Source organism: Zootoca vivipara, chromosome 10 (genome assembly GCF_965207765.1).
Source record: "Zootoca vivipara chromosome 10, rZooViv2.hap1.1, whole genome shotgun sequence".
Classification (NCBI taxonomy): domain Eukaryota; kingdom Metazoa; phylum Chordata; class Lepidosauria; order Squamata; family Lacertidae; genus Zootoca; species Zootoca vivipara.
In genome coordinates this window covers 40790171-40816703 of record NC_142593.1, presented here as the reverse complement: position 1 = coordinate 40816703, position 26533 = coordinate 40790171, and the positions used below count along the sequence as shown (strand labels likewise).

The 26533-nt window shown below is 40.2% G+C and overlaps 1 protein-coding gene across 3 annotated transcripts in view; it reads right to left on the bottom strand.

Moving 5' to 3' along the window:
- PLPP1 (phospholipid phosphatase 1) overlaps positions 1-26533 on the bottom strand; it is an 86356-nt gene that overhangs the window by 11344 nt on the left and 48479 nt on the right. For all 3 annotated transcript variants that reach the window (XM_035100580.3, XM_035100582.3, XM_088652667.1), the window contains exon 4: positions 9230-9287. In XM_035100580.3, the coding sequence (XP_034956471.1) occupies positions 9230-9287 (58 nt within the window). The remainder of the gene's footprint in view (positions 1-9229; positions 9288-26533) is intronic.

Sequence of the window (26533 nt, the reverse complement as noted above, 5' to 3'; positions counted from 1 at the left end):
ATCCAGCCTCTGCTTGAAGACCTTGAGTGAGGGCCAGCCTGCCAGCCCTCTAGGCAACTGGTTCCACTGCTCCTGTAGCTTAAGCCTATTAGATCAAGTCCTGCCATCTGGCACACCTATTCTATGTGATGATAACTCTCCCCTCAGCCTTCTCAAGACAAAACTTGCCCAGTTCCTTAAACATTTCCTTATAGGACTTGCTTTCCACACCCCTGAATATCTTTGTTGCCATTTCCTGGACCTGTTTCTAATTGAAATATCCCATTTTTAAAGTGCAGTGCCCAGAACTGGATACAGTACAGTACTCCAGAGGATGTCTGACTGATGCAGAATAAAGTAGAACTTCTACTTCCTGTGACTTGGAAACTATGGGCTTCAAGTTGAAACAAGGCAGACTCCTAAGGCACCATGGGACAGCATAAGCTATTTACTGCTAGGGAAATGCAAACGAGGAAAATGTAAAAGCTTTCCGTACACAGTCCATCAGTCACACATGAAAACTGATTATTATTACTATTATTAAGTTGTATACTACCCTTTATCCGAAGATCACAGCATCAAAATACAAGATGAGAACATAAAATATATAATAAAACAGAAACACAAACCAACAACTCCCTTCACACAAACACATTTAAAAGGCCATAGAATATTCAATCAGCCAAAGGCCTGGCTATTAAAAAAAAGGTTTTGCCTGGTGCCTCACACAAAGAAAAGGATAGCAAAATGTTACATGTGCTGTTACATGCATAATATTTACATGGTTTTCCTAAACAAGTACTGTTCTGTTTTAAAAAGTCATCATGCAGAAAATGAAGACCTAGAATATTTATGTACTCTTTATAAATCAGTGCAAAAACTAGGTCTTGTGTTGCTCAGTGATTGGCTTTGAACCAGCAATTAGACAGCGCATAACAACTGTGATATATTTTATGCATGTGGAAGTAGTAAATGATCATTATTCAGAGTTGCCTCCTCAAGCACTTCAAATAAGACTAAAACATGGTTTATAGACTCTAATAAGTAATGGTTATTACCATTAGACAAAGATTACAGTACGGAAATAGATACAGATCTCTGTTTCACTTAGGGCCAAAAGAGACATGACACGGCAGAGCCACGATTGCATCTCTCTCTTTTAAAGGAACACTTAAAAGCAGCTGCTTGGGGCTCAATTTTACTCGGAGAAGTAGTGCTTGGGGAGGTGGTTTTCAGTTTTGTTTAAAATGCCCCACAAGCTACTGTTACGTCTTACTTTTGAGCAGGATGGGGAAAATATATTCTTTCATTCTAGGAAAAAGAATCCTTGTATCATTTTATATTTCCCAAAAGTATAAGAAGGCCTAGAGTAACAGCTCTGCGACAGCCTAGAAAGATGTGGCCACCTATCTCTTTGGCAACTCCCATGCCTTCAGGTTAATAGCAAACCTGTCAAGTCTTCGAGCATCTAAATTGAAGGGGCAGCTGAAGATGGACAGAGACTCTAAAATTACACCAGAGCTGGTTCTGGGCTTGGGAGGAATCCCCATTAGCAAATAAGACGGCTTCTTTCTGCACCAACTAGGGACACAATGGGTGCCTGGATTTGCAACATCATGTTAATATTTTGGCACACGTTACAAGCACAAGACCATAGATAAAGGTGTAAAATTCCAACTAATGAGTAGATTAAAGATTGCCACATCCTATATCAAAAATGTCATTTGTCTATTGTGCAAATCCACTAATAGCTCATTTCAGCAAATGCTTCACCTCTGCTTCTCTTCAATATAGTGGGAATATAGTGGGAACAGTGATGGGAAAAGCCACTTTCGATGCAGCTTGCAGCATTTTGTTGCAGGTCCCACTTATATTGAGTTTGTGGGCAGCATGTGAAAAAAGGGAAGAAGCCACACAGTGCAACCTTATATACTTCCTTTTTGGCTCTCAGAAGAGAACCGAGATTTCTCTACTCAGTCCTGCTTCTTCTTTCCAAGAACACTGATTTCTGATACAGAAATCTGGTTGGTCTTTATTGTATGCTCCAAGTACAGTCTTCCTCTTCATCTAAGGAACTTAGAAGGCTACAAATGGAAATCCCAGGGGATGTCTCCTAGCAATCCCATGAAATTACACCTACATGAGTCTAGATCAACTATTTGCTGGAGGAGTTACAAAGAGCACAAAGACCCACCATCCCATTTAACAGAAACTGGGAAAATAAACTTCATTGACTGGAAGCACAATGTAGGCCTATCTTGCTTCCAATTAACCAACTGCTTTGAGGTTGGTGTTTTTTTACAATAAAGCAGTATGTAAATTTTATGAAATAAATAAAGTAATACAGTCTAAAAGGAGTTTCCATCAGGGCATATAATCCCAAAGACTTTGGCTGGTATTATGCTCCCCAAAGATTTCAGCTCATGTCTTGTGTACGTGGTTGACAGGAGAACCTCAGTTTAGAGAAAACATGCATCATTGAAGCATTGGTACTGCTCACTAGGCCCAAATGATGGATCAATTCCCAACCACAAATGTTTTGCTGGGTCAGATTGAAGACCTACCCTGTTCAACATTCTATTGCCAGTATCGGCCATCCAGATGCTTCTGTGTACTCAGCAAGTAGGACATAAAGGTGACAACCTTTTCCTAACATGTATCCTCCATGCTAACTCCCAAATTAACTTCAAGGATCTGTTTACAGAGTCCCGTTAGCAACAGAGAACAAATGTATCTGTCTGCAAAAAGATAGAACCTGGCTTGGAAAACAGCTATTTACCAGCTTACTTATGGAGAGCAAGAATTGCTGCCAGTCATGCAAAGGAGGGAGGCTTGGGTGGATAAGTATGGATAATGGGTTCTTTTTTCTTCTCCCCAGTTCCCCCACCGAGGCCGTTGACATACCGCAAATCACTTCATCAGTATGTATGTTAAGACTGGCTACAAAATACAGTTGTACCTGAGGTTGCGGACCAGATCCGTTCTGGGGTGCCATTCACACCCCAAAATGTCCGCAACCCAAGCGGCGCTTTTGCACATGCACAAAAGAGCGCTTCTGCGCATGCGCAGAAACCCAGAAGTACAGTGGTACCTCGGGTTACAAACGCTTCAGGTTACAAACACTTCAGGTTACAGACTCCGCTAACCCAGAAATAGTACCTCGGGTTAAGAACTTTGCTTCAGGATGAGAACAGAAATCTTGCTTTGGTAGCGCGGCGGCAGCAGCAGGAGCCCCCATTAGCTAAAGTGGTACCTCAGGTTAAGAACAGTTTCAGGTTAAGAATGGACCTCTGGAACGAATTAAGTTCTTAACCAGAGGTACCACTGTAAACACTTCTGGGTCCGCCGCGTTCGTAACTTGGAAAAACGCAACCCGCAGCGGACGCAACAAGGTATGACTGTATGGGATAGCAACTTTTGGACTAAAAGGTGCATGCATGGACTAAATCTTCAAGACCCTGGCAGGACATGGGACAGCAACACATTTGCTCTGTGGTTTCCATGGGCAGCTGGGAGATTTGCATCCCCTCCCCTTTCTCTTTTTGCTTTATTTGTAAGTTAAGGGTTCATGGCAGCTCAGAGCAATGTTGTTTTGCTTATCTTAAGACATATATATAAGCAATCTCAATGATAAAACCGGGTTATCTACTAGCCTTCCTGATAACATGCTGCCATATAGTATCCAATGGGTGTGTAATAGGAGTATTTATTTAAATTGCTAGGCAACATGTTTAAAGGAGACTTAAACTATGTTTAAGTAAGCAATTCTGTAGCATCTGAAGCAAAGGGATCATGTCAACAGAATGCAAATGGCACAGATTATAGTTAAGCCCCATGTAAATATCTGCTCCAAGACTCAGCAAACAGCTTATACGCAGACAACTGCCTGTGAACGTATTTGGTCCAACATGAGTCTCGTATTCCGGGTACAGTTTATTTGCTGAATGCTACCTTCTTCATGAACTATACAAGACCATGTAGCCCTGTCTCCTGCGATACACCTACAAGGACAGCAAGTCATGAATCACCTCTATATAGGATTTTTATTTTTCCACGCTTTGGCTGGGTTGGGGGAGGGATAGGCCATTTTCAATAAACGCAAATGCTAAAGACACGACGACAGCTGCATTTTCATAGGCAAAGGACAAGTCCAATTTCCACGGCAAGTAAATCTTTCCACTCCTGAGTCAGTAAGATTTAGGGCAGCTGCCCAGCTAACCAGAAGTTACGATTCCAAACAAGAACGGGGAAGGGATCAAAATCCACATCATAAAACCAACTTTATTTACCTTAAAATCTTGCTAATGTTTCCCTTTTAAAAGTGTTTCTTCAGAAATTAGATTTTTTAAAAATCTTTTTTTTAAAAAGTCAATTTTGCTTTTTATTCTTCAGTTGTTGCCCCCATTATACCAGTCAAAGAATAGACTACATTCTCTCAATTGTCCACAAGGGAATAAACATGAATCATTCCCTTCATTCAGTTCTCTCTAAATAGATGCAACCCCTTGCAGTCAGCCAGTTGTGCCCTGTAAGGAAGCAAAGGGGAGGGAAATGGACTATCATTAGCTCACTCCGTTAAAGCAACCTTCACTCATTAGTTGTCAGCCTTCAGTATTCTCAAGGCATGCTAGCATGCAATTTTATAAATTTTTTCCAGATAACAGAATATCTGTGAACATTCAATAGCCAAAATAAAAACCAGCCCATAAGCGTCTTTGCTAGTTCCTTCACTTTGCCACTTAGCTCCTCACAAGTCTACCAAACAGATTGACCTGACTGAGAGCTGTGCGAGAGCTTACCCTTTCAAAATGACTCAAGTCCAAACCCTATGGGAGGGAGTTGAAAAGGAGACTGTTTGTCTGAGTTCCCTCTGTGTCCCGTCCCCCCGCCCACTTCCCAAGGATTACTTTGCACACGACTACCAGAGCCTAGGGCTTGCTGATCAGAAGGTTGGCAGTTCGAATCCCCGTGATGGGGTGAGCTCGGTCCCTGCTCCTGCCAACCAAGCAGTTCGAAAGCACGTCAAAGTGCAAGTAGATAAATAGGTACCACTCCGGTGGGAAGGTAAACGGCGTTTCTGTGCGCTGCTCTGGTTCACCAGAAGTGGCTTAGTCATGCTGGTCACATGACCCGGAAGCTGTACGCCAGCTCCTCAGCCAATAAAGCGAGATGAGCACCGCAACCCCAGAGTTGTCCCTTTACCCTTTACGTTGTTACAAAAATGTCACTTTCATGTAGAAAGCAAGCAAATTTTGTTAGAATCATAGAATCAAAGAATTGTAGAGTTGGAAGGGACCCCAAGAGCCATCTAGTCCAACCCCCTGCAAAGCAGGAATGTTAGTAGTGAGTGACGTGTGTATGTGAAAACTGATAAATGGGTACACTCACTGCTGAAACCACAATACTGGAGCTAGGGTTATTGCTAGCCATGGATATTTGCACACAGGTTACAAGTCTCAAATGAATTAACTGATTAATTAATTAAGGGAGGAATCTTATCTTTTTCCTATTGTGAAAATCCAAAGCATTTTAGAAAATTAACAGAAACACACAAGTACATCAAGCTAAGCAAGCTGTGGTGTTGCTTGGTCACGCATAAAGAGCTTGGGATACAGTATATCAGCCAACAGTGGAAGGGACTCAAGAGCAGAGGATTAAACAGCTCAGCTTCTCCCCTTGATAAAAGAAGATTTAGACAGAGATTACACCTAGTTGTGTGCACATTTATCCTAGCATGTCACCTCCCTTGAAAAGGGGACGCTACAGAAAATGAAACACTGACACAACTCCAGATATTTCAATGAGTAGAAATAAGTCAGCAAACATGCAAGGGAGATGTGTGGGTGTGCCCCCACTGTTGCTGTCGATACCCATCACCCTAGTGACCACCTCCAGGTGTAAAGAAAAAAAGGTCTTAAATGCTTTTCTAAGACCACAATTCAAATCTAAATTGTCTGTTACAGCAGCATTAGTGTTACAGGAGAGGGAAGGGCAAAAGGAATTAACACTCTGACACAGACTGTGGCCATTACAATCCTGGGCTTGTGGTTCAGCAAGCTGATTTAAGTAACTGACAAACTGTGGGATCTACTTGAAGGCCAGAGCAGACACTCCCGCAGAAAAGAAGCTGCAACTTATTGCAATCTGGAAGAAGTTAAGGGGTATAGTTTGAAGTAAATGTCAATGGGCTGAGGAGAGTCTGGGGAAATTCTTTTGGTTCCTCCAGTCATCCTGGCAGAGCTGTAATCTAGTTGACAATGTGGTGGCTGTACTATCATAGCCTTTTTGGTTGGGTTTTGTTTTCGTGTGTGTGTGTGTGTGTGTGTGTGTGTGCGCACACACGCACACACACACACACACACACACACACACACACACACACAGTCAGTCACACTAACATAAGTCAGATTCCTCCAGCCCTCAGGAGGCTGAAATTTCAGGCGTCTGGTTATGATTAACCCAGGCTGTGAGTAATGCCACATGTTAGGAACTGGGGAGTCATGAGCAGCACACAACTGCAGCTGGAGTCAAGCATGCAAATGGCAAGTTGAAGCTGGTCAGAAATACACTTTTGAAGGGAAAGGTTATCAGATGCATAGGACTTGACATGGGGCCATTGGCAGAACTCTGTGGAAACGTTAGGAGGCGTGAAATGTCTACGCAGAGGGAAAGATGATCACATCTGTATCTTGTAAGCAGCAAACTGCAAAAATAGGCAGAACCAGCCTTAGGGTAAGCCCCTTCTTATTGCACAAGACATAGCCACTAACTCAATAAGAACTGAGAGCATTCCAAAACAGGGAGAAGTTCCATATAAATTTTCAAGGCTCTCTTTAGCTCATCCTGGTTAATACTCGTGGGGTAGGAGAGACCCATTTACTACACCATCACTAGAATACAGTGGTACCTCTAGTTACGAACTTAATTCATTCCGGCGGTTCGTTCTTAACCTGAAACTGTTCTTAACTAGAGGCGTCCTTTCGCTAATGGGGCCTTTTGCTGCTGCTGCGCCACCAGCACACAATTTCTGTTCTCATCCTGGGGCAAAGTTCCCAACTCGAGGTAACTCTTCCAGGTTAGCGGAGTTTGTAACCTGAAGCATTTGTAACCTAAGGTGTTTGTAATTCGAGGTACATTATAAAGTTGTCAAGGATTGGATTGGTCTGCTTGTGAAGGTAGCATTTCCCCCGCCAATGTGCCAGGGTCAACCTAAGATAGACTTATCTGTTATGCTGAACAACTAAACCAGTCTTCAAAATTGTCCAGCACATACCACACACAGCTTAGTGCATCTCAATTCAACCTATTTTTCTGTAGAATGTTTTACGCAGCTAGTTGTGATCTGGGCATGCATGGAGGCATTCCAAGACTAGCTCAGCACACCAAAGTCTACTAAAAGTGTGACGTCTGTTCACTTTGCCGTGCAAAATTGATAATGAGAGTCACTCATCCCTCTGATTTTGGGCTGACTCCTCAACTTACTAAGACTAAATAATAATTAATACACCTTTGGATAGAGATAAGCATATGAAGCATCAACGTTCTTTGCATTGAAATGACAGTGTTGGAGCACATGCATTGCACGCATAAGGCTCTGGTTTCAGTACCAAACATCTCCAGCTAGTAGCAGTGCCAGAAAATTTCCCTGTCTTAGACAGCAGCTGCCAGGCAGAGCAGCTGGACACAGGACAGTTCTATAGCACAGCTCAAATCAGTCAGAGCCAGCGGAGACTTTTAAGACACCACTGTCAGTAGTAATGCCACTGTCCATGACTGGATAATTTTATTCCATATACTGTAAAGAAGGTTGACTTGGAAGCCTACAATTTATAGGCTCCAAAAACAACGAAAAGAAGGGGTCTAATTTCAGGAAAGAATCAGTCAATGCTTAACTATGGCTCCCAACCAAAAAAAAAAAAATGAGGTATTTTTTATTAATGTCACTACAGGCTAGATGCAGGCTTGTTATTCTGTTGGGAATAAAGCAGCTTTAAAATGCTTCAGAGAAATAATAAAACAAGCAGTGCAAATTAAGTGGTCTTAAAAAAACACAAATATTTTCCTCCTGAGAACAATCCTACAGCAAGAAACCTTTTTACGCAAAATTTTAAAGCATTGTTTTTAACAGTTTTAGTTTTTCAGGTTCTGATAAATCTACATGTCCACAGAGCCATTCTGGGAATAACTTGCAATATTCATTCCTGCACACCCCACTGAAAAAGTGTGGACAATTTTTGTATTTGTTTGCTTAAATACACAAACATAAATCTAAAGCCTCCATTTTGACTAGATTGTCCCATCTGCTTTGGTAGTTACTTCTCTCCTGGCCAAAAACAAAACACAACAAACAGCTAGAATGCAGCTTATCAAGACTGGGTGTCAGTCACAAATTAGTATTTATGTTGCTGAAGCCTGTAAAATGTTTGGTGGGCGGATTCCCATCCCCTGCTTCCCTCCTTGCTTTGTTTGCTTAAAGTAGAGACTGGTTGCACTGGATTGACCATCATCTGCATCACACTCCCTGCCTCATGCTAAGCCTACCCAAATCACCCAGAGCAAAGCATGAAGTTACAAAAAGAATGCCTAGGACTCTCAGTTAGAAAGAGTCCTACTGCTTCTTACAAGCTTAGTTTGCCAAAGATAGAAAGGGGAAAAGAGACTCTCCCCCTGCAAAGTGAGCCTGGCCATGCTGCTTATTGAAGTGCCTAAGCTTCAGATGAGTGGTGGTTGCTGCATTTTATGAGCTGCTCACTTTTCAAGATAGGCTCAGCCATACAGGCAGAGTAGACAGCTGCCTAGGGCGTCACACCTCAAAGGTGCCTTCCATATCAGAAGCTGTGCATTAGTCCCGGGTCTTGAATCACTGTGTGGTGTGGCTGATAGCTGACACTAACTGAAAGCATCCTGGTACCCTCTGTAATGTCACAGGTGGTCCTGGGATGCACCTTCCGAGACTTCCACCTAGGGTAGCTTGAACTGGCCTTCATACAAAGCCTCCCTGGACAATTTAGGGAAAAGCCTACCTAACATGCAGTGGCCAGATATTCCAACCGTCAAGTGAAAAGATCTCAGAGCAAGCATCCACCCCACCCCAGTCTTATTCATTTTAATGCTTCCCCTGCATAAACAGCCCAAATGAAATGCTGACGTAGCAAATGTTTCAGCTTCATGCTATGCGACATAAACAGAATTTTAAAGCAAAACAAAAGAAAAAACCCCATCATAACTGGCTGCTAAAAAGTATACTTACTGCTAGGAACAGCATGCAATACATGGAAAAGGAAGAATGTCCAGAGTAAAACGACAGTCTGAAAAACAAGAGAATGGCCACATACGTATTACAATTTATACATACTTCGTTAAGATTTTGACACACTGCAATTGTATAACAAAGTTCACCTTTGATTTGCAAAATAACGCTTCAACAAAGCTCACAAAGGAAGCTCCTTTATACTGAGTTAGGGCACTAGTACACGGAGCACCAGTGATTCCCAACCCCCCCCCCCGTCCCCAACAGACCACTTGGAAATTGTTGAGGTTCATGGATGACGGTTTAATGATTTCTCTGCCTGTTGCATCAAGTGAGGAACCATTTAAAAAGGGGTTTCATTGCAAGCCCTTTCCTGATCCTAGAGCAAGACATGGTCGCAATGCCCATTAAAATAAACTGGTGGGCAGTGGGAGTGTGCCACTCTCCAGCAAAGGAATAGTTGGAAACTCACTTTTACTCCCCACCCCCATAAAATGTATATACTGTTTGACTGTTAAAAACAAAACACCTCAAGTCCATTTCCAAAAAGAATGACACAATGAGGTTATCAGTAAAAACAACTATTTAAAGCAGTTATTTTGCAAATCCAGATGTTGGACTACAACTCCCATCATCCCTGACTACTAGTGCTGCTAGCTAGGGATGTTGTGAGTTGTAGTCCAACAACACCTGGGGACCCAAGTTTGAGAAACACTGATTAAAGCATTGAAAAAATAATTAAAATTAATGGCAGATTAAAAACACATGGAAATATTTTACACATCTGGGTGGAAATGTTTTTAGAAAGGTTGGGTGGAAATGTTTTTAGCAAGCACAGAAAAGAGTTCAGTGAATGTGCCCACCTGGGAGCTCCAAAGTATGGTTCCTGTAACATGAAAAGATCAATTTAAAGCTTCCAATTTTTCCTTTGAAGCCACGTTAGTACCTGCGCTACACATGATGCCATATATGACATCAGGTGTGGAGCAGGTGAGTGTGGTTTCCTAGGAGTAGCCTGATGGGAGGAACTGGGACCCCTGGCTGGCCAAACTAGACCTGTGGTCTGGAGGTTCCCCACCTCTGTGGTAAGGCTTGGTCTTACTATCCTTGCCAAACCGGTGGAGGGGTGGGTTGGGATTGGCAGAGGGCAAACAGTTTGCCTAGGAAAATTCACGACAGAGCTAACCTCAAAATTGGGGACTATCATGATTGACTGTGAAACTGCATCCTGCTTTATAAATATTCATGTGTTGACCACATTATAGGGGCTTCCATGTTTGTGCTTCACTTTATTCATATCACAAACACATGCACGTCACACTCGTCCCGGCACACAGACTACTATGGCCAAAACTTCAGCAAAAGTTACCTAGTACGGCATCCAGATTCCAGCTGGAAATAGTATCTGTCACTTATTAACCTGTCAGCTGCACACACATTTGTTTTCTCTCTTCCCTCCTCCTGCCCCACAGTTTTAATACATTAAACAGAGAGAGGCAGAGGGATGGAGAAACAGACAATAGAAAGGCCTGCTAAACATTCCTTTACAGGCAGCTAACCCCCTTCTTCCAAAAGCAGCTCTGACTCGGAACATTCCGTCTCCCCTGCCAGCCAAGAGCCTGAACGTTCATTCCAGTGCTGGTGAGCGTAAACTCCCTTGGTCTCCACCCTGCCACCTTTCCCACCCACCAGTCCCCAACCCCACCACTGGATAAATAAGCATTCCCCAAAGTGAAAGTGCCCCACTGGTGGAAACATCAAACCCTTACTTTATTGTATCTCTCCCCTCTCCTTCATCACATTCTTTAAAAGACTTAAATCATCCCAGTAGCAGCCATACATCAGGCCTCCAGAGCTGTCAGGATGTATATTATTGTTTCATGACAACTGGCTTCACATATTTTTCTCCTGGAAGGGTTTATTTCAACAAGTCAGATAATACAAACCCAGGGTGCATATTTTATTTTGACTTCTCACTCTGGCTCATTAAGTCTAATGTTGACACTTCTTTTTAGAATAAACTATTTAGGGCTGTGAAGGAGCCTCTAACACAAGGATGACTTGCACCAAAACCTATTTGTGGGGCCACTAAGCAGGAAATAATCTAGCATGGATTCTTCCCATGCACATATACATGTTGAAAAACATTTAATGGGATCCATCTGAAAAGCACCATCAAGACAGTGGGAAGTTAGGATGTTAATACATTGACATAGTCTGCACACTGGATTTTGTAGTTCTGGGGTATGTCTGTTTTTACTGTAAAGCTCTGTATCCCCTTAAGAAGCTCTGCAGACATTTCATAAATGTCATGTGATTTCTGTTTAAATAACCTGAGTTTTACATTCCACATAATAATAATGTGACCCAATTATGTTAAGCATTTCAGCCTGTTACTACAAACTCACATTTCCCACAATTAGAAGAGAGCAGAGGTTGAATCCAGGGCAGGGAGAAAGGGCATGAAAGTGAGAGGACTGGAACAGATGGAACAACATTAGAAACATTTTTGGTGGATCTTCCAGCGGTTTCCAGAATAATGAGATGGGGCAGGTGAGCAAGTGACCACCTGGCATATTATGCTGGAATAAATCTACGTTTGCCACAAATGAACATTCCATGTTGCCACAGTAGCCAAACAGATGTATATGAGAAGTTCATAGGTAGGGCATGTGCACAACAGTTTTTATAGAATCACAGAGTTGGAAGGGACCCTAACCCAACATCCTGCAGTAGTATGCAGCTGTCTCCTATGGGGATCGAACAGGGTGGATTTGATTTAAATCAAACTGATTTAAATCACGATTTAAATCACGATTTAAATCACTAGTCAGTAAGGCTTGATTTAAATCATAGTTTTCTACATAAAGACTAATTCTTGCTGGTATAACTTTAATATGCAAGTAGATGAAGATTTTTAGAATAACAACTTTTCATATTAGTTTTTTATCCCCAGTTTAATAGGTTAATCATTCATATTTGGACAACTTTACTGTTGTACTTAGGAAGGAGAAAAATAATCATTACCTTAATAATAACAATTTAAATAGATTTATTCAACTGAAACAATAACATTACAGCATATGTTATTTGCTTAAACGAACATCCATGTTTGTTAACTAATTTGGCTAAACAAAAACAATATATATATATTTTAAGAAACTTAGACTGTCAGCCCAGCCTACACATGAAAAACTTAAATACTGTCCACTCCAAACAATCAGAAAAATATTGTTTCTATTCTATTCACTGAACTTCTTGAAACTTAGTACTGAAGGGGTTGTTTCTGTATTCATAGGTTTGTAGAACAATAGGATTAAGGTCTTTTTCTCAACTCTGTTCATGTTATAACATTTTTGCTGGGAAGAAGAGTCAAATTCAGTTTTGAGAACTGCAAAAGTAAACCAAGCACCTGTGATAATATCTTGTAGGCAGAGAAACTGCCCAATAATCTTACAAAAACCTCTGGAAGAGCATGACATTGTGAATGGATTAATGGAATTTATTTACCCCAAAAATTAAACATATACAACCTTATTCTACATAATTAAAAAACTAATCTTTATTTCATGATGGAATAACCTTTGGGTGGCAATATATTTTCCTCAAAAAGCATTTTATTTAAAAAAATCCAATTTAAATAAAAAAAATCGATTTAAATCAAAAAAATCCGATTTAAATCAAAAAAATCCGATTTTTTTGATTTTTTAAAAAAAATCATTGATTTTTATCCACCCTGGGATCGAACCTGCAACCCTGGGAGTTATTAGCACCACACTCTAACCAACTGAGCTATCCAGTAATCTCCAACTCATGATCCCCAGAAACTGGTATTCAAAAGCATGCTGCCTCTGATACTGATGGTAGTATAGAGGCATCATGATAAGCAGCTAATGGTGGCCATCTCATCTTGTCTAATCCACTTTTAAAGTCCATAACACAACCATTTCTACATCCTTATGATAGCAAAGTCCATTTACTGTGTGAATAAGTACTTCCTTTTATCCTGAATGTTCCAACTTCAATTGATAACCCTCACTGCTAGTACCAGTTCCTAGTCCACTTAATATTCCTGGATTTTATTCCACAGCCTGGAGTCCCTTGTTACCAGTCCTTTAACCAATTCGGGCTGCAATCCTATATATACTTACCAGGGGGGACTGAAGCCCCATGGAATTCACAGGGCCTTACCCTCTGAGTAATGTAGCTATTGTGGCATGAATACACACTCCAAATTGTGAAAGCAAGGACTTCTTCTGAAGACAGACCCTTAGTGCTAAGTATTTACAGAATTGCAATTTTTAAGTGCCCACTATTTCTTTGGAAAGGAGTAGGATAGGAAAAGAACCAGAACAGGTGAAGAGGAACCTTTTTTTTATCCCAGCAGAGAAGCAATTGTGGCAGCAGGGACCCCTTCTGAACCAAAATAAAACATCCCCCCCCCCCCAGTTTAGTAAGGTGTTAACTGTTTGTAAAATAGTTATGCTTAAATGTCTACTAGGAGGATATTGGGGGAGAAAACCAGAACTTGACCACCGGAACTGTGACCTCTTAGTGGCCCCACCATATCGAGTGGGCATCAGCTGCCATAACATACAGGCCAAACTGTAATCCTTCCTGAAACTTAACCAACACAACTATTATTTTGTTCACTGCTTACTGTGATTCTTGGAATCATTGTTGTCCTTATGTTGGGAAAGGCTGGTTACTATCTCTGCAACTTACTGGAAGTATAGTCCCACAGAATACCAGGAATAATTTGTTCAATGGGAATGGAGTATGGATTTCTTTTTTAAAAGCCAAACATGAAAGATAAATATAGATGTGTGTGTCTTATTCTTCAGGTTTTCAGAGTCACAACATGATTTAAATGGTTATGCATTCTTAAAAAGAACAAACTGCACAGCATATTCTCTTCTTAAATCATTAGGACAGGCCATCTTATGCTCAAAGTACAAGCACAGATTCCTGAGAACAGCTATAGTAACCACTCTCAATTCATGTTCTATGTATTGACATACATTTGTAAATAACCAGAGTATCACAGCAAGTTCATAATGCGTAATTGCTCTTTGTGTACAAAAAATGAAAGTGTTTCTCTATAACTGTATTCTAAGATACATTAAGAGAAAACAAGCTAATCACCCACTATCTCCTAATGTAGTGACATTTATCAGAGCAATACATGATACAAGAGAAATCATTGCCAATTCTTTTCTGGGGTGGAAAATAGACTTCCCATCCTCCTCTGTGGCTTAATACAGAAATGACTTTTCCAAGGACACAGAGACTACAATGAAGCAAAGGTTAGAACACAATGGTCATATCAAACATAAATTAGAAGTCAGCCTTTCTGGCTTATCATGGTTTACTGACATCAAGCAATGATCTTCCCTTGAGCAAAACAAGCAAGCAAACAAAAATCCCAGGAAGCCTTGGCTTTGTGTTACATCTGAAACAGGATCATGGTTTGTTTCTCCCTAGCAAGTCAAGATTGCTAGCCAATGTGGAGCAATGGTTTGTTGTTGTGTTGCTGATTGTAGTTTGTTAGGGAACAACAAAATACAATCTCTGGTTAGGAGGTAACGCGTCCTGGTTTGTTTCTGCTCTTCACATTAAGGGAGGAGTGAAGTGGGAACAATTGTACCTGCATGCTGCTTGTTCTCAATAAATCATAACAAAGCAGAAAGTCTGGTTTAATGTCCTGTGCAAACATGGCCAACAGAGTTTGTTTTCTTTCCATAAATAGCTTTCCAGCAGAGTTCCCCACCTCACCCTCAATGAGAAAAGGAAGAATATGGGTAACTGAATTCAGAAGACAGAATTTTACAAAACTTACAGACTGCATTAACAGGACTGTTTGTATGCAACATGGACTGTTTAAGCACAATTTAAGTATTTGGTCACAGCATTTCAGAACATTTTGCTTCAGCAGTATGGAGTTCCTGCAAATGCCCATCAGTGGGAAGTAGGCACCTGCTTTTAAAGGACATTTTAAGCAATTACTCCCCTTAAGATTCCTCTGTCAACCACATCCAGAAGCTGTGTTCAGCTGGTTGCCAGGGGTCTGCTGGACTGCAAATGCTAATTTTCTCAATCATGTGCTAACCTGCTAAGCATAAAGCTATTTTCACATTTTCACAGTAAAAGTAAGATTAATTGGTATTTTTAAGAACCCAAGGGTTTTATAATTCAGTGTACATCATGCACTCATTTTGGCACAACTGCCATTAGCTGCTAAAATAAAACGGAAATACTGTGGCTTATCAACAATGAGACTACTAAATATGAGAAGTTTGTACTCTTTCCAAGATTTACATTTGAACCAGAGCTCATGTGGAATCTATTTTAAAATGACATTTCTGCTACAAAGAGCACCTCTGAGCATGTGCATGATAGATTAAAGAACGCTTTTGCTCATAAGAAATGTACTACATGAATATTAGAGCAAACCTGTAGTTCTAACCCCAGAACTATAACCACAATCCAAGCTAACGGAAGACACAAAGTATGGATTTTTTTCTCCCAAAAGCATTATTTCAGAAAGCTGACAAGTGAGCATTTTTCTCTTTCTCTTTTAAAGAGCCAGCATTAAACAACAACTTGCTCTGAGTAATGACCATATCTGATGGATCAGCCCACAATCTATCTAGCCCAGCATTCCTGCCTCCAGCAGACCCTGGCAAATGGCCTATTATTTCTTAAAAGCCATCTACGATATATATGACATCACAACATTCCATATCACACTAATGACCATTGCAATGTCTTTTCAGTTTTAGGAAATGCAATCCAGCAACTGAAATTGGGCAGGGGGAAAAAGAATTTAGACCAGATGACCCTCAGGGTCCTTTCCAGCTCTACAATTCTATGATTCTATTATTCAGAATTGACTTTGACATTATTGCCACCCTCAATGGGAATGTTACTGGTGACCATTCAAAATTTCTTACTTGGGCCTCAATGCAACAGGTATACAGCACTGGCTGCTTCCTGTAACTAACCAATATTTTTGAGTTCTCCTCTATTAAAAACATCAGTTTCAAAAACCTGCGTTCCATTCCTGTCATTTGTGATTCCAGAAGGGCTGGAAGAAAACCACCCTTCATGCTTCCGAAGGCACCATTTCCTATGCAGCAAGTCCTCTGAAGTTACAAGAAAACCCTTTATCAAATTGAAATATTTGCAAAATGTTATGAGCTACCCACCAATTCATCTTCCTAGTCAAAACTGATCCAAACACCTGGTTAAACAACTCTGCAGAGCTATCTCTGGAGAAACTTTTTGATGCATGCTGCAATTAAGAGTCAGTCAGGCTGGAGCAGGAGTGCAAACTCCATTTTTATGCTTGATTGCCAAGCACTGCCTCAATTGCACTAAATGCAAAGAAGCCAATTAATCAATCCTCCCACTACTCAGATCGTTTTGCTTTTGAACATACATAACCTAAAAACTGAAGCAATGTTTTCTGTTCTCCAACTTAAAGACAGCAAATTTGAAAACATCTGAAGATCTTATTTCAGTGCTCTGTATAAAGAGAAACTCTATCCCTATCCGGGCTTGCGCCTGAAAATAGTTTCCAAAATACAGAGATGTATTACCTCAATAGCAAAACCTTTGCAGGGTTCACTTGATGAGAAAGACAGAGCTCCCTTCTATTGTAGGCCGTGAAATTGTATCCTGCACAAACGATACTAACTTCCACCCATGGTATATATGAATATGCATCGCTCACCTCAAAGACTCCCCTACACAAAATCCAACAATAAATCAGATCTGCAAGGTGCTGGTTGAAACCATTCCACAAGTTCAAGTGGAACTTTGGCATATTATAGGAGAGTGGGCGGCCAGCAATTCCTGCTGGTAGGAGTCAAGATTTCTGTTAAAATGTCAGCATGGATATCACTCTCATTCAAGACCACTACTAAAGTCACAGACAATGTGGAGAACTCAAAGTAGCAGTTTGCTTTAAATACAATCCAAGACAGCCAGTGTGGTGTAGTGGTTCAAGTGCTGGACTAAGAGGTGGGTGACCAGGGTTCCAGTCCCCACCCAGTTATGAAGCTCACTGGGTGACCTTGGACCAGTCATTGTTTCTTAACTTAACCTAACGCACAAGGTTTGTTTTTGAATTGATGGACTGACAGTACACAATATTCAAAACAATTACAGTCTTTCTAAGTCATATATGGTTCTATTGAACAATATAAAAGGAAAGAAGAAAATAATAAAATTAAATAAATTAACAAATCTTAATGCATCTTAGAAATCTGTGTCCATTTTAACTCTTTCACCTTTTGAAAATATGTTGTTGTTTTTAAATATGTTGCACAGGACGATGTATTGCCACTATGAACAGTGCTATATATTCACATACTGGAATACTATTAGAGGAGAGAAATTTACCCTACTGTTAGTTGAAAATGATAATCTTTTAAAGTTGCACTGTGTTTCCTTTTATCAAGTTTTTAAATTGGGAACTATATTGAGAGTTATATGTAACATGTTTAGAAAAGTAGGTTATTTTTAAATTCTATATATGATTAAATAAATAAATAAGACCTCAAGTGAGGCAGATACATTGTTGAACAAAGCTGGAAAAATAAATATCTGGGTGACGACAATTAAATTAGGGGAAGTGTATAAGGAAATGTATCATTACATCCAACTTCAAAAATGCATTCTAGAAAACAAAACAAAAAGGGGGGTGCTATAATTGTAACTTGTCTGAAGTAGCAAAACCTCCCTTTGAAGCACTTTTTCAAGATATGCAACTACATATTAATTTTATTTGGAACAGTCAGTTTAACATTAATCACCCTAAATAAATAGAAGCATCCAAATGAATTTAAACTGAAATTTAGATTTAAAAGGTGGGACAGCAGCAACAGCAATAGTACACATAGGTAGAAGCATCTAATTTTAAATATATATATAAAGCAGTAAGTTAGCGAATTGTTAGATTTCAGCTTTAATTTAAATAATCTCAAACTGTTCCTTGTAAATGGAGTTTTAGCTCATAAGTAATTACTAAAAGTAACAGTAGCTGGAATTAAAAGCAAGAAAGACAGTTTTGGATGATTTGGGGGGGAAGGGACTAGGCAAGACCTAAGAATAGTCAAACTAGCAAAAATGAGGCAAGAGACTTAATGGAAAAAGATATTTTCCTAACTCGATGAAGAGATGGATAATCAAACACATTTTCCCCTAGAAGAGACTTGGATTTAAACCAAAAGGAGAGTTAATCTCTTGCGCAGTGCAGTGAGGCTGGACAAGATCATCCCTCTTAAACAATGAAGTAGCAGAGGCATTTCGTGCAAGCAGCACAAGTGGTTCCAAGCTGGAAACCAAACTGGAGCATTAGCACACACTGGCGTGTAAGCAGCACACGAGCAAAGGTCATTGCAGAGATTGGCAATCAGGCCGGCAAGCAGAGCCAGAGAGAACATGGCTGAGCAATGAAACTCCTGGCTGACTCCAACTGCCTGCTGAATGTTGGCCCCCACCCAGGCTTCCCAGCACAGCTCAGTTCCCTGGCTCCAAAGGACTCCCTGGCTGCCTAGTTTGATAGGGCCCTAGCCATAGCCCAGCTGCTTTTTCTGAAAACCTTTAGAATTACAGGTATATAAGAGTCAGGAGAAGATTTTTTACACACAAAAAACAACAACAACAACAACCAAACACACACACACACACACACACACACAGAGAGAGAGAGAGAGAGAGAGAGAGAGAGAGAGAGAGAGAGAGAGAGAGAGAGAGAGAGAGACAGAGAGAGAGAACGTTTCAATGTCATCACATTCCTGCTATTTTTTCCTACTTGTCAAACCCCAGGATTTCTTCATTTCCCACTGCCCCAAGCTCTCCTTCCACTTGAAATGTTCCTCCTCACTTACCCTGTTCATCATGCTCTTCCTCTTTTCCAATAAACCTCTTACCTACCCCTCCATTTTCGTTAATCTTCTCCTCTTCTTATTCCTCTCCTATTTACATTCCTCCTTTACATTCTCCTTTAAATGTTTATGATACATATTATTTTATAATGTACAGTATTTTATTTTACACACACACACACACACACACACACACACACACACACACACACACACGGACTGTAATAAAACCTCCAAGTGGTTTGCAAGAGATATTAAATTATCGTTTAAAAACAAGTAATTAAAAACATTTAAAAGATTAAATTAAAATACCGCAAAATAAAATGCACAGTAAAAAAAAATGCAACACGTCAACATGTATGTGTCTGGAGAGGCTTGCCTGATCAAAAATGTTTTAACCAGGTGGTGAAAAAAGGTGCTTGCCTGGTGTCAATAACTAAGGAAGTTTCAAAATGGTGGTGCTCCCACACTATAAGATCAATTTCTTCCAACTGTAGAAGTAGTTCTATATGGCACATGTGGCACCTGTAACAGTGCCAGGTCCGCAGATCAAAGCAGTCAAATGGGATAAGTTGATCCTGCACATAAACTGTTCCCAAGCTGTTAAGGGCCTGTGGATTAGGTAGGACCAGAACCACTGTAGCATAGTGCACCCAATTCCCAGGAGGATACCATGGTATTGAAATCTGCAGAGAGATTAAGAAGTAGCAGCAGCAGCAAGATCACACACACCCTGTCTCACTCTCAATCCCATGGCCAGGCCTGAAAATGGATTGGAATGGATTTAAACAAAAAGTTATTTGAGAATGGATTACTGTGCCCAGACTATCTCTGTCCAGCAGCAACTATAGCTGGGGATAAGCATACCACTGATGACACAAGGGTTTCAGTCAAAAGATGGAATCTAGCCCCCAGGATATGCATGTTATTTCAGGTATAATGCAACCCTATCAAGAACACTTAATTCCTGGACCCAGGATAACATAGCATCTGTATTATCAGGATTCAGTTTTGAATTTAGACACCCACATCCAACTCATTGCAGTGACCAGACACTGGACCAGAACATGCATGACCTCACCTGATTAAGATGACAAGAAGAAATAGAGCAGGGTGTCATCAGTATAGTGGTGGCACCCAATATGCTACCGAATTTGGTAGCATATATGCGTGCCTGACAGTTGTGACAGTTATTAACCTACCATTTCACTTCTGAGAACTGAGAGATAATCTATACCACTTTAACCGTCCATGACACCCAGAACAGGACACTGTAATATACATCAACTGACATCACCACTTGATTTACTGTAATCAAGTTACCCACTGTAACCTCAAGTCTGCATGGGTAAATTATTAAATTTGTTGTAATATAATCCTTTGGAAACTCAGTGTTTCATCCTGCAAAAATTTAAGTACATTCATCTAAGAGGATCGTTTTGAGATATGTGGCATAAAAGCCTTCCAAAATGCTAGAAACCCTGTGAAACTGTCAGCAAACATTTGTTACTGAAGAGTTAGAAGTGAAGTAGGAGACACCATAATTCACTGGTAGAACAGATACCGTACTTTGAATGCAGAAGTTCCTAGTTCAACCCCTGGCTACTCCAGATAGGGATGGTAAAGACTCCACTCTGAAAAACCATCCATGTAAACCAGAGATACGAGTAGTCATTGTGTCCAGATGTTATTGAACTACAAAAAATCCCCTTCTAGAACAGATCCTGCTCCTGTAATCGAAAATTTGACTCTCTTGTATATTTATTGGTCTCCCCCAATCGCCGTGATGCATTTTATGATGTATTTTGTAAATGGTCTTGTGATTCTGTAATGGTTGTCTGGTTCTGTTATGGTCCTGTTTTGTTTTGTTTGTTTATATGGGCTTAAAGCCGTAATGAATATCTATCTATCTATCTACCAGATACAATACATCACATAATTTTGGGTTGCCCTCTTCTCGACACCCTTTGCAGAGATCTCCTAGTGATTTCCTTACAGCTTAAAATATTGATTTACAAAGAGTCTGTAATCCAATATTTGTTGAGGGACGATACTCCCGAAACTACCAAGATTGCATTCTAAAGTTGCCTGATTTACTCAATGGTGGCTACCTAGTCTTTTATATATTGTATGTGTTAGGATTATTAATGTATTTGTATGGTTATATGATTTTGTTGTTTAAAACTTATACCAATAAAGGCCAATAACAACTACAACCCCCATCATTACTGTTCATAGCCATGTAGGCTGGGGCTGATGGGAGCTGAAGTCCACAACTTCTGGATTACAACCATGTTGGCTACCCCTAGTGTAGACAATACTGAACTAGATGAACCAACTCCCTGACTCAGTACAAGGTAGATTACTGTGTCCTCATATTTTAATGCAGGGTGTTTTTTTGGAGTGGGCAACAGGGGAAAGGAAGGGGAAATGTCATTTGCACAGGCAGAATTCCATTGTGCAAATGGGCTGACACACTTGGATGTCACCCAGTGATTTTTTGTTTGTTTCTTAGGAAGCACATGCAACACGACAAAGAAAAAAAGTAGGGTAAATTTCAACTAGTGCCCCCTCACACAGAGCAATTTTGTTTGCCAGCTGACTATTCATGGTAAAAACAAGTACAACAAGGTCAAGTCAAGTGCTGCTGCACTGCTTTCCTTCAGTGTTATAGTTGTGCTGAGAAGCTGGATCAGCAAGTCTAGGAATGTTCCTCTTAATATACCTGACCTTTCTACAAAAGAACTGGGGCATATCATTTTCCACTATGAAAATGTATACAATTGGCAATACAAATCCCATATTAAATCCTAAAAATATTTTAAAGTGTATGTAGCACGTACGCCAGAGTTATTTTAGCTTCCTTCCAGTTTTGATGTTAGCACTCTAACCTCACCTACAAATAGAAAAGTTTTCCTCTGGTTAAACTTTTGTTGCTCTACCTCCTGTAATAACTTAAAGACACATTATGAACAGATGGGCACCTTATGCTAAAAATATATGTTTATACCTGCATTTGCTTTAGTTATGGCCATTTCACACATGACCCTCCCCTGCCATGGGTACAGAGAAAAAAGGGGGAAAGGGGGAAAAAAGCATAGCCATCATGCACAACCAGTCCAAATGGGTGTATTGTGCTATGGCTAAAATAAGTGGCTGTTTTAGTGGTGCACCCTTATTAGTGATTTCAGCCATTTAAATATTTTAGAAAGTTAAGTACTTGGTGCTTTAATCTGAATATATGTTATATGCTGCCTCTCCTCTGGAAAGTGACTTTGAGAAAACCAATGGTTTCTCTGAAATATAAGGCAGTGTACGATTTAACAAATATTACCACACATTGTGGTGCTGGAGGAGACTCCTGAGAGTCCCATGGACTGCAAGAAGATCAAACCTATCCATTCTTAAGGAAATCAGCCCTGAGTGCTCACTGGAAGGACAGATCGTGAAGCTGAGGCTCCAATTCTTTGGCCACCTCATGAGAAGAGAAGACTCCCTGGAAAAGACCCTGATGTTGGGAAAGATTGAGGGCACTAGGAGAAGGGGACGACAGAGGACGAGATGGTTGGACAGTGTTCTCGAAGCTACCAACATGAGTCTGACCAAACTGCGGGAGGCAGTGGAAGACAGGAGTGCCTGGCGTGCTCTGGTCCATGGGGTCACGAAGAGTCGGGCATGACTAAACAACTAAACAACAACACCACACACATTGCTTTAACATTTGCTTACTCCAATTTGAACGTACAGCACATGCCCTATTAAAAAGTAACAAACCAAAATACTTTTTTTTAAAAAAGACAAGGCTATCATTATTGTGGAAGATCCATTGAAGAGAGGCAAATATACAGTTCATCCAGTCACTGTTGGATTCAGCCATCTGCTCTTACTGTTAGACTGAAAGCAACTATAGTTCCACTTTGAATGACAAATTATTTTTTATTATATTGAGATATAAACCGGAAGAGAAAACAGGTTAACTGAACCTCTTGCAGGGGAACAGGGAGTTAAATGCAGCTTGTGCACAGACAAAAACTAGACAACTTGTTCTGAATCTGAAGGTAGGAACACAGTTATTTTTCTTTAGATCCGGTAAACTGCAACCCTGGGAAAACGTTATTAACATGTAAACTATTTATATTTTACTGACACATTTGCTGAGGGCTGATTTCAAAATAACCTTACTTTGCTCCCTAGATGCTTTTTTAAAAAGTTTAAAAATACCAAGTGTCCTTCCTTAGGCCAGACAAAGGCGATTTAAATTTAGATGTGCATATTTATGTGCAGTTGTGGGAATCACTCTTTCAGTAAGGTTTAAAGTTGCATGTTAATTGCAGTAAGACAGCTCACGTTAGCACAGTGACTTAAAAAAAAATATAGACCAATGATTTGAGTAAAATGAAAACTGACACCAACATTTAGTCATTATGGACATATGAAAACAGCTTCTTACTTTAAGTAACAATTTTAAGATATTCTGGCCACTCAACGTGCTCATAAAGCTGCTGCTGAAACAGCACAAGCAAACAGCCCAAATAAAACTTCTCACTTTTACAGAGTAATCCAGCTTCTCCCATAGGAACCATAACTCTGGACACAATCCAACTAGTTAAGCACTCTCCACATTGATTTCAGTGGACAAGAATTAAAATGTGGTTGTAATCTATGCACTTTCTAGAGAGTAAATTCTACTGAACAGGACTTAGTGTTGGCCAAAGATGCTTCGGACTATGCTGCAAATCTATCCTGTCAACAGAAAACTGGACTTTAACTTAACTTTCTTTGAGGTAAACAGCTTTGAAAGTTGCATTAGGGACAAATTCAACTGTAAACAATGTGTAAATATAACCTTATAAAACACACACACACCATTTATGAACCAGAGTCCGTGAAGAACTAACGCAATCATTAAAGTGCCAGCATCTGTTAAGTTTCATTTACCTGGACATCTGTGGGCATATCCACATGTTAACAGTAGCAGAGTGCCAGTGCTGGTCTTGGATATTTTGGCATCTGTTGCAAAACATTAAAATCACACTTGCAAAGCCCTTAGCACCTTTCAATGAGCTTCTCACCAACAACAGATGTCAACTAGCTCTTGGTCCCAGGACTTTAATGGGGAGCCAAGTCTAGAAGGATGGAGGAGTAGAAGTATGTGGCACTGCAAAAAGCTAAGTGCTTTGCTGTTTTTCCTCCCTCCCATGTTTATGTGAAGCAACACAGGACAGGCACTTCTAAAATTAACAGCTGCTGAGACTCACAGCAGCAAGCCACATATTTGTCTTAATTGGCATGGCATTTCAATTGCTAGCTGTACACCTGTACTGCTTTTAATATAAGTAAGATTTAGTCAAGATGCTCAGAATGGATGTGGCACCCACAGGGAAAGAATCCCCGTTGCTTTCCCCTTACACTTGGAAACCTCCCATTTCCCCCATTTTGTTATTATTAAATGTTTATATATTACAAATAATGCTATGAACAACAGAAAAAATCGAACAAAATGCAGATATAAGGTAACTGGATATACAAATATAACATCAAACAAATTTTACAGAACTGTATATGTTAATATTATCTCATTATTTATAAACACTATTTGAGGCCACAGAAATATAAACACCTTATTGGAACATGAGTAATAAAAGTAGTTTATGTGTATTATCAACAAATATTGCTATATATCCCCTAGCATATACTTTGTACTTTTTTACTCCAGTAGAGGAAAAACAGACTCAGTTTTTCCAATTAATTTATAATATTTTTGTCTGCCTTTCCCTTAACCTTCTCAAATTTCTCTATTTGTCCATATAACCCAGAGGACACACACACACACACACACACACACACAAACTGTGCATGATACTTTTGCTGTTATTGATCTTGGCTAGGGGAGGGGCAAAGGGTAGAATAATTTGATGAAAAAGAGGCAAGGAGAAAGAAAGGGGGGGGGGAACCACAGCTCACTTCCTTCAGATAGTCAACCTATATATAGCAGGCACATGTTCTGAAGGGGACTCAAAGCAGCTACCACCACCATGGGGCTTTTCTTGGTTTTGTCCTTCTCGGCGGCTTATTTTCTCTTCAAAATTCAGATTGGTAAGTTAGTTCTACATCTGTTTTGTCTCCCCTCCCCGACACGTTCAGTGTAAGGAAAACAGGGCTGGCTTCAGATTCATGGGATCTCTGATATCCCTCAATACCCACCCAACCTGCATCCTACAAGACTTACCTCCCTCTTGTCAAGTTTGCAAAACCTGGCTGTCCAGCCATTCCCCATCTAAAGGAGTTATCACTGATTGCTAATGGCAAGCAGGTAGAATCTTTGCTGTTGTCAAAAGATTTCAAATTCAGGCAGATAAGTTGGCATGCTGGTAAGTTCAGAACATGCATTGAAAGGGGCCACAGAAAGTGTTGCAGCAGAGGCAATGCTATTGCCAACAGTGTGCCCCAAAAAGGGGTGTCATGGCAGCTGGGCAAGAGCTAGGCCAGCCATCGATCCAGCTTCTGGAGAAAGGCTGATTTGGGCACCTCTGCTGCACCAGCATGGAGCTAGTACAGAAAAAAGATTGCAGGAGCTGCCCACCTTACACTGTGGCTGGCAAGAGGCACTTTCAAGCCACTAGTTAGGACTGCTCTGCCAGGGCAAAACTTTATTTTGCTTCTCTACATAATTTATATCCACACTTGCAGCAGAAATGTATGTTTCCAGGACAGCTAATGAAGTAGCATAATAGAATAAATGTGCAATACTTTTTAAAAAATGAAATAAAGGATACAAAGGAAAACAGGAAGAGTCCATTCAATTAGACTGCAAACTCATAATTATTCTAAATTAAAAAGCAGTTCTTAAAGCCTAGGAAAATGGAATGCTTTTGCCTAGCACCTGTATTAAATTGACTATAATACATTCAAGACAGAAGGGAAAGAGCTACTTCCAGTTGCTGGGGGATGGGTGTTATCTGAAAAACCTACCCTGCAAGAAGAAAATAAGCACATCAGGTAGAGAGGTTTTAGCCCAGCACTACCTCTGCCATGCTTGCTTTCTACTTGCAGGGAGCTTTTACAGTATGTCAGAGGGATTTTTAAAATGTGATCACCTCTTTCATTTGAAATGTTACAGATTATCCACTTTTCCCACTTCATTCTGTTGCATCTCTGAAGCTAGACAAAAAGAGAACGAGAAAACAAGCAGACTGAACAAGGTTTAAGCATAAATAAATTCAATGTAAACTATTGCTATTTAGGTACTTACTATTTACTAAATTTCTGTTATTTTAATGGGACTTGGGCCTACCCAATGTTTTGTTCATAGCATCTGGAAAGTATAACACCGCAGAAAAGAATTATCAGTTCTACGTCAATGTTCTATTTTCAATCATATGGTCGAAGTCCCATGTAGTTGGGATGAAAA